This window comes from Ricinus communis, chromosome 9 (assembly GCF_019578655.1).
Source record: "Ricinus communis isolate WT05 ecotype wild-type chromosome 9, ASM1957865v1, whole genome shotgun sequence".
Classification (NCBI taxonomy): Eukaryota; Viridiplantae; Streptophyta; class Magnoliopsida; order Malpighiales; family Euphorbiaceae; genus Ricinus; species Ricinus communis.
The window spans coordinates 26,893,261-26,902,839 of NC_063264.1; the positions used below are offsets into that span (position 1 = coordinate 26,893,261).

The following is a 9,579-nucleotide window of genomic DNA, read 5'->3' on the forward strand; positions in this document are numbered from 1 at the left end:
TGTTATTACTTACTTATGAAGTAAGCAATCTATCTCATAAAGTTGAGGAATAAGGATTTCGAGATAAGCATATGGGTGTTTATTACAAGAACAAGTTCATTGAACATTACCCTACTGAGTAATCCATATGAAATTTATCCTAAGTGTCTATGGACAATATTCTTGTGACAATCATGTAAGACATGATTTTTAAACTTGAGATAATAGTGTATTATCTTATGTGAAGATTACTATATACTTTGATACTATATTATGTTCTCCTATTCATGAAGCGCTCAAGGTAATATGTCATGGGACTTTATCCTAATAATTGTTGATATACTTTGACATAAAAATTCTTGGCCAATATTGTATGAATGAAGGTTATGAAAAGTGTTTTATAGGTCTTATTCAAGATGTCATATGCAATTATAAAAAAAAAATGATTGGTTCAATTCCAGAGTTGACACTTGTATCTATGCTCTATGAATTAATTTTGATAAAATTATATAATGAAAGAATTGAATTACATTGTAAGATTGTTCACTGCAAAGGTTAATTAAAACACTTTAATCATTCTTACACATTTAGGTGGTCATGATGCATTGCTAGATGCCAATTTTGATCTATGAATATAGATTAAGTTAAATTAGAGAAATAAGATTGAATTTAAAGAGTTTGATTCATAATCTATATTCATTGCGAATATGTTATGAACCTTTTTGGTCATACATAAATATACTTTAAATGAGGATTAAAATGAGGTTTTAAGCATTAGCCTTAAGCTCATATATATTGGGCCTAACTAAGGTTAATTGATTAAGAGCTAATATGCCTTGTATAATTGGTTATTATCATAGATTAGTTCTTATATAAATTAAAGTCTATTTAGGATAATAAAGTCCAACTTAAAATAAGTTAGAGTTTTATAAAAATTCTAAGATTTTAAGGACTTTGATCAAAGGCCATATATATATATATATATATAAATATATTTAAAAGATGCATATAGGGCGAAAAGGTTAAAAGATTAATTGCACATCTAACTGAGAAAAATATTTTTATTGAGATACATACCCTAAGTGAATCAATCAATAATATTAATTGATTCATCTCTCTTATTTGGAACTAGCATTCAATCTCTTAAAAGTGGTTTTGTGAGATCTTTGCTTAGAAGCTTGTGTAGATAACCAAAAGAGGCTGATCACTTGAGTAACTTTAAAGTGTATTAATTATCCTTAAAGAATCAATCATCATCAAAGCAAAAAATATTTTTTGGATTGGCCGAAAACTTCTTTTTGTAAACTTCTCCAACTTTTGCTTGTTTTACATATTATAACTATATAAATCAATGACATCTTTAATGAAAATTAAAAAAAAATCTAAATTATTGTTATTACACATTTCTTTATATTTTAATATCAATTCCCACTATCTCCACCACCACGATCAGAAATCCCACTCTCTCGTATATTCAACCATATATCAACAATATTTCACTTCCTGAAACTACATTTTCATTATCACATCAATAAGATTAAACTACATTCTTTAATCTACCCAAAATTTTATTACTTTCTTTAAGTCATCAGTGTGTAATTGATCTTGATGGAACTGTATAAGACTAGATTTCATTCACTTTTATTCCCAAGATTTCATTCACTTTTATTCCCATTATTGTTTGATTTGTGAGACATTAATTGATAAATCAATTAACATAGAGAGGAATGTGAAGCGGAAGAGAAGAATGGTGGGGAGGCTTCATGTGGCCATGGAATTGTCACTTAGGATCTCTTATGATTCGATCAAATGTTGGACTTTAATATAAAAAAGAAAAAGGAAAGTGATGATTACAGGTAGTGAAGATAGATGAAGTCAGGTGATGATGGCGGAGGAGTAAGAAAAGGAGATGACGGCATTTTCTCTTTTTTTTTTTAAATTATATTTTTATATTTATATATGCCTATATATGGAGTGAAATGCAATTGTTTCAAAATCAGTTTATTAATTATTAAGTGAAATTGGGCTAAAAAAATTAATTTTGGAGTGATTTGGACCTAACCAACAAATTTAGGGGCAAATTGCTATTTAAATTCCCCTCTCTATGCCACTATCTTCTCTCTCTGCTAGGGCCGAGGATGGATCTCGGTGATTCCCGCCCGAACCGAATAACTGTACCGAAAAGTACCAGAACCGAAAAAACTGAAAATTTTTTATAACCGAATTGAACTGATCCGAATTTTTTTACTATTATGGTATGGTACTGGTTCTTTAGTAAAAACCGTACCGTAACCGTACCAGAACCGATCCGTCTTGTACTGATCCGGACCAAACCGTAGAACCGAATTTTTTACATATATTTATAAATAATTATTTATATTATATAAAAATACATATATTAAAAAATTAATACATATACTCTATAAAAAATTATTTTATATTTATCATTTATATAATTCAAGCAATTGTTATCGAAATATAAAAAATAATACATATTAAAAATAACTATAATATTATAATATACTTTATACTCTATAAAAAATATAAGTTATATGTATTAATATGCCACATAGTATATTGATACTAGTAATCTAGTATACATACTATAATACTAGATTTAAAATTATTTACTATCTAGAAATTTTTGACAAGTTAATTAAAAAACTACTTAATTTAATAAAAAGTTATATAAATTAGTAAAAATTATAAAAAGATATTATTATATAAATATAATATTATTTACACTATATTTATTAATAAATTAATTTTTAATTATATAATATTTTTATTTTAAGAATAATAATATTAATTATACTAAAAGTATTAATTTATATAAATATTAAAATTAAGAAATTAATAATTTTTAAGTCTTTTTGATGTAATTTTTTACTTTTATTGTAGGAATTATTCAAGATCCTCAGATTGGTGAGTCCCTTGGAGTGCTAATTTTGAGGGGAGGTAATAACATTTATTTACTAATTTTGAACATGTATTTTAGTACTACATAAAGTTTGTAAATTTATTTATTTTAATGATTGTTATATGTAAAATATTTTTATACTTGCAGTAATATATATTTTAATGGTTTGTATTTGAATATTAAATGAATTATTACATTTGCAAGTGACTAAATTGCGAAACAGATTATTCAAGAATGTGATTGCAATTTTAATTTAAATTTTCATACTACTTTTTTTAGGTTAGTAATCATATTTTCTCTAAATGTATTTGATTAAAGATGAGATTAAAGTTATATTTTTAAAATTTTTTAGAACCGAAAATAGCATCGAACCGAACTGTATTGAATCGTAAAATTGGTACAATACGATATTGATATTTTTAATTTTAAAATAACCGAGGTTTGATATGGTTACTGTGATTTATAAATAACCGAATTAGACGTATTCGTCGCCGGCCCTACTCTCTGCTACTATCTTCTTCTTGTTCCCTTATAACTCTTTCGTCTTTGTTCCGATGTTAGTTTATCATGACGGTAATAATTTGCTTCTAAGGTATTTGTTAAACGTCTTCCCATTTGTCAAAATTGTGAGCCTGATTGTGGAGTTTTGATATTTCATATTCCAAGATGAAGCTTAGCTGCTCTACTTTGTGTGTCTCGCATATACCATCTCTCTGTGCCACTATCTGCCGCAGACCCATTTGTTTTTCTTCACTGAAAATCCAAAACCCACTCTTCTTAAGGCCACCCGTGTACTCAACCTCTCTATCAGAACTTAATAAATGGCAGCAGTGGGCCAAGCACCTTGCTTCCTCAGTTGGGTCCTCATTTGTCAACTTAGACAATGGCCCGGACTCCACTCTCCTTTGTAGAGAACTCAAGTGGCTCATAGAAGACTCACTTGAGGACCATTCACTGATTCCTCAATTGTGCATTCAAAATAATTTCAGAAATGTAAAGCTAAGGGCGTCTTTAGATGAACTTTATAGTCTTTGGAGGCAGAGAATTGAAGAGAGGAAACCTTTTCAGTATATTGTTGGATGTGAGCATTGGCGGGATTTCGTGTTGAGCGTTCAAGAAGGAGTTCTGATTCCAAGGCCTGAAACTGAACTTATTATTGATTTGGTGAAAGGTGCGGTCTTGAATAATGAAGAGTTGAGCGAAGGTTTATGGGCAGATTTGGGAACTGGTAGCGGTGCTCTTGCCATTGGCATTTCCAAGATTCTGGGGCCTCAGGGACGAGTAATTGCCACAGATTTAAGCCCAGTTGCAGCTTCAGTGGCCACTTATAATGTCCAGAGATATGACTTACAGGTTATTTTGTCTAATGTAAATTGCAATATCTTCTTGTTTTGTGCTACCTTCATTTTGTTAAATAAAAAATGCCAATTAGTTGGTTCTGAAGTTTAATTTTACGGACCTTTTTAAACTAATATTGGCTTTCTTTCTCCTATTTGGTCAATGCATGAGTGCCGCGTCGCTGATTTATTTTGTCTGGTAGATTGTGAAATTAGCTCCATTAATAAATGTATTTATTTGCAGATATAATTGCTTGTATATTCCTGTTCAAGTGGAAAGAGGGAATGAGAGATTGCTAACTTTCTTGCTGGGTGATGTAATAATCATGTCAACAAAGTGTTCTTTATCAACCCATCTCAGCTTAGCTGGTTGGGAAGATGAGAAATTGGGTTAAGATCATGTGTTTGGATTTCATTTTTGTGCTCTCTCCCATACCAAAAGTGTCCTGTAGTATGAAAAGAAATGGAACAGAAATAGATTTTCTGTAATCCAGTTGAACATGAAATTTAGGTCGTTAGTGCTATTTGTACTATCCACATATCGATCAATTAGATAGAAGATTAGGCCATGCAACAGTGCAATCTTATATAATGATTTTCACATTCTATTCTTGGAGGGGGGTTGCTACAAAGATGAAAGTTCTATAAGTTGGACGACTTATAAAATTTTTATAAAAGAGAGTAATGCCAACTTGTCCAGACTGGATCACAGTGGAAAAATATAGGAAGAGTTTGCTTAAGTGTATTGAGGATTTCATGACAGCATATACTTGCTCAGAATAACCTATATTTTACTGATTTGAGTATGGTATTAGTGAACTCTGTGTAAATGACAACAAACATCTTTCTTTTGTTTTAGAGTAAACAAAGGGGCTGCAACACTTATTGCAGACTCCATATTGAAATTCTGGCATCTGTCTTTCTTCAAAACTTTAACAATTATAAGGACATATCTTAGAAAAGTCCTCATGCGTATGGAACTAAAGAGAAATTTTGATCATTTAAAAGCAAACAACATTGTGTACTAGATAAAGTTGAAGCTCCCTTGCGATGAGTAGAAGATTCTAATCTATATAACATATGTTATGAGGTTAGACTGTTAGATATAATGCTAACATTTGAAAATTTGCCCAAGTCAAGTTGTATCTAGCAGCAGTTCAAGTCATCTTCTCCCCTTTTTCTTTTTTGACTATTTTAAGTTATGTCCATAGGTTTTATAATGGGTTATCTTTTATGTAACGTTGAAGGTTTGGTTGTGATTTTAATTCTCATTTCATCAAAATTTCTTTCATTGAATTAATCTTATGCTTATTTTTGATGTTCACAGAATATGCATTCTTGTTTCTCTGATTATGTAATAAAAGTGGCTAGTTTGCTGCTATTCTGAGAATTTTCTGGAAATACATTAATTCTATGATCTGAAAACAATAAATAAGATAATGAATATTCATTGCGAGAAGATAATTGAATATTTAGTGTGAGGAATTTTTCTTTTTAGATAGTGAAGATTATGTTGTTTGTAGATAAAACAATATTACAGTTGTATAACTTTCCTTACAATTCTCCATATTCAATCTTGTTGTATACCAGTTGCTAGAGTTGAGTTGACAATCTTTTTATCATTTTTTAGCTCTGCTTTGTCTTATTTATCTATTTCTCTTAATGTTGCGATTCAGGGTATGGTTGAGGTAAGGAAAGGATCTTGGTTTGAACCATTAAATGATGTTGAAGGAAAACTTGCTGGTGTTGTGAGTAACCCCCCCTACATACCAAGTGATGATATTTCTGGGCTACAAGCTGAAGTTGGTCGACATGAGCCAAGGATTGCATTAGATGGTGGTATTAGTGGCATGGATGATCTTCTTCACCTTACCAATGGAGCTGCTTCCATTTTGAAACCTGGGGGTTTCTTTGCTTTTGAGGTACCCTATCTTGGTTAACTATATTTTTTTGGTCCTCTTCATTTGATTTTATCTTATTCTTATTATACTTCAATGGTAATTAGTTATGCAGTCGCTTTAAAGCAATTTGTATAGCACTTGTATGGGTTGGTATTATTTTTTGATATAGGAGATTTGTAAATGGCTTTGATTGATATACCGAATTGCTGATACTCCGGCTTGATTATGCAATTCATGCATCTCCCAAGTCTGAAAACTGAAAAGTTTGTAAATATTTCTCTATATCATTAGCATCATGATGGAATGCACTATGTTGATCCTTTATATTATAAATAGATATATAATTAGAATATGAATTCAAATCCAGTTTTCGTCCCAAGTCTCTAAGTTTTGCTAATGCCTTGGCACTAGGACCGAATGAAGTTGATTGCTTCGAGTTATTATCTTATTCCCTTTCTGTTACAGACAAATGGTGAGAAGCAATGCAAGTTTCTTTTACATCACATGGAAAATGAATGTTCTGGCTGTTTCTTCAATGTGAACATAGTATCCGACTGTGCTGGTATCCAACGGTTTCTGACAGGATTTCGTCAATGAGAAATGTCAACAATAAATACCCCCTATATACACTACTGAAAATAGGAGAAGAAAAGGAGTTAAGGTTAGTTTGCTATTTGGTATAATCTTTGGTAAAATGTGACACTTAATTTGTTTCTTTTTGTCATATGTTTTCCCTCTTTGATAGCCAGATGCATTTTTATGTGAACTTTGCCTCTTTGAAGTTCTAATACCATACTTGTTTACACCGTAGAGACTTTCGCCTTTCAGTCTGGCAGAATCTTATATTAGATTATAGGCCTCATAAATCAAGGGACACACCTGTTGTTGCCTTAGTTCTTTGAAATTCTGGGATTTGGTATTCTCTTGTTAGGGATTTTTTATTTTTCAGATTTGCTTTAATTGGTTCTTTGCAAATGAAAATGATTTTTATTGATTGCTTTACTATAAATTGCATGCATGTAGTTGATACGTTTGGGATAGGGATCCATCGCTTGCATGTGAAACTTTAGAATTTAGGTTTCTGATAATTTACTAATTGTAGCAGGAAATTTCACCCATCATCCAGCTGAGAAGCATATGAGCAGTTCTCTCTCACAGTAAAAATTTTGTCATCAACTCTATGAATTCCTAGCCAAATGCTTTAGGTATAAATATTCATGTATCAACTAATTCAGGATGGTGTTTTTTGAGCTACAACCATATGCATAAGTATCAAGTGAAATTCTTGTTCTCAGATTGGCATAGAATATCTTAAAATCTAGCCAACACGGAATCCTACAATTCTTCCAATCTTGTACAGTTCAGTTGCTCTTCCTTGCTGGTTGTACAGTGCTTTCTTAATATTGAATCATGCTTTAGACCTGCTCTTATTGTGCAATTCATGGCCAGAAATGTTCATTGAAGATGTGTTTGCATTTGAATGGCTACAAGGAGGGAGAAAAGAGGCTGTTGATTTTATAAGAAGGCTAAGGAGCTTCAACATCATTTTGCACATCCAGCATTGGTGAAGAATCAAACTGGAGAATTTCAAGGTGAAAGGGTAAAGTCTAAAGTGGAGTTGATTTAGTTAATGAGGCTGCTTTTTTTTGCTTCAAGCTTGAACTTAATATCTTCTCTATATGTTTTGGGCACTTAATGGTGGTTGATCATGGCAGAACTGCTGTTTTAACCATCCACCAACCTGATTTGAAATCTTAAGCTGCACTTTTGGCAATCTACTGAACCTGATAGATAATAATTCATTGCAATCACCTGAAGGAAGGCTCATGTTTCCTGCTCATCACATTCTTCACCATGTCTTTACACTTGAATTCACCGTTGATGTTGCAGACATGTCGGGCTTAAGGAATTTCTTTCGTCTTAATATTCACTGTTGAGGAAAGTTTTGTTGCAAAGACAGAAATCTTGCAATAAATAATCAACTATTTACTACAAGAAACAGTTTCAAATATTGGTGGCTGGATAGGTTCTTGGAACCGAATTCTTGAATATTCATTACGACAAAAGACATGCTGCTTCACGAACTTTATGCTTCCACAGCTGAATACATCAATTCTCATGTAGGTTAGTGAATCTGACATCTTATTTTTTTAGCATGAGGACTTAAAAGGGATAATTCTTATTTTCTACCAGGCACTATTTCTTTGTTTTCTTGTAAGTTGTAACCGTTGGTTATCTTCTCTCTACCTTATTTTGTTAACTAGTTTACTAATCAGTTTTGATGAATGCATTTCTTTCTTAATGGTGGTTTTTGATGCCAAATACTTTGATATGATACATGATAAGTGCACTTACTATTGTGTCTTATTTTTGCATTAATTTACAATTCCAATTGAGTTTTATATGTTTGTTCAGTACATCTGTTTAGTTCTTTTAGGCAGTTTAAAGATAATTTATGTCAAGAAGCAAAAAGGAATCAGAAAGTATAAGAAACGAGCAAAGAGCACGAGAAAAAGACAAGTTATAGCGATCACATGGGGAGCACACGGGAAGTCAACACTCCCATGCCAAAATAAGGAGTTCAATATGAATAAGGCAGAAACTCAACGGACTTACATGAGGAGTCCATACCACCGTGTCTTTCCCATGTGACTCATATGCAGAATAGGCAAAAGAAGGTATAAACTCAGTAGATTCACACAAGAACTCTACACCCCCGTTTAGTCTGCCTGTATGACAGTCAAGAATGGACGCTTTCAATTATTTCACACTACATCCCCGTGTAGTCTTCTCGTGTGGTCATCGTATCACACTGTGTTTGCTCAACCTTTTAAGGATTTTTATGTTTTATTTGGAGAGGTTCGCCTATTTACATAATTTTTAGTGAGAGAATAGCTTAGAACATTGTTTTCTGGGAGTTTTAAGGTTTTTGATCAAGACTTTGAAGGGAGAAACATCAAAATCTATGGATTATCTTCAAGATTTGAAGAATCAAAGTGGAGGATTTCCATAGGCTTTCAACCATGAATAGTTTGAGATTTTCTTTCCTTTTTCCTTCTCTCTATTTCAATATGTAGGAACTAACTCTATTACTATTTTGGTGTTGATGAACCCTAATCTATTTTGTATGGATTGAGTCATTTTTTTATAAAATTGAATCATCTTTTGAGTTTTTATTTCTTAATTGCTTATTGTTTATTTCAATTGATAAGTCGACGTGTTGATTGAATAAGGTTATCATAAAATTGACTAAAAATAGTTTTTTATGAATTGTTCATTCTTAAAAATAGAGAATTGATAGGAATTCTAAAGATAGATCTGCAAGATTTTTTGACATAATAATTCTATAAACTTAATATATGACCTAAGTGAGTTGGTTAGAGAAGAGATTCCTTGCTAATTGATCTAAACTAGAGGAATATCAATTTAATTCTTTAGTTTG

At 31.5% G+C, this 9,579-nt stretch overlaps 1 protein-coding gene across 13 annotated transcripts; it reads left to right on the forward strand.

Moving 5' to 3' along the window:
• The first annotated feature begins 3,402 nt into the window (after window positions 1–3,402).
• LOC8287522 (release factor glutamine methyltransferase) lies at window positions 3,403–9,313 on the forward strand. 13 transcript variants are annotated; one of them, XM_048379586.1, is made up of 5 exons: window positions 3,403–4,267; window positions 5,913–6,158; window positions 6,603–6,798; window positions 7,587–8,261; window positions 8,553–9,313. In XM_048379586.1, the coding sequence occupies exons 1-3, from the start codon at window positions 3,566–3,568 to the stop codon at window positions 6,732–6,734; spliced, it is 1,080 nt and encodes a 359-aa protein (XP_048235543.1). In that variant the 5' UTR covers window positions 3,403–3,565; the 3' UTR covers window positions 6,735–6,798; window positions 7,587–8,261; window positions 8,553–9,313. The 13 variants fall into 13 exon arrangements, with proteins under 13 accessions (XP_048235543.1, XP_048235545.1, XP_048235546.1 ...); XM_048379588.1 differs by having other exon boundaries at window positions 8,566–9,313; XM_048379589.1 differs by having other exon boundaries at window positions 8,575–9,313.
• The last annotated feature ends 266 nt before the right edge of the window (window positions 9,314–9,579 follow it).

Bases quoted from the DNA above. Each gene is read 5' to 3' on its own strand.
- LOC8287522 (XM_048379584.1), top strand. From the start codon at position 3,566: ATGAAGCTTAGCTGCTCTACTTTGTGTGTCTCGCATATACCATCTCTC. The intron at 4,268-5,912 runs GTAAATTGCAAT...GTTGCGATTCAG, and splicing joins TACAGGTTATTTTGTCTAAT to GGTATGGTTGAGGTAAGGAA. The intron at 6,159-6,602 runs GTACCCTATCTT...TTTCTGTTACAG, and splicing joins GGGGTTTCTTTGCTTTTGAG to ACAAATGGTGAGAAGCAATG.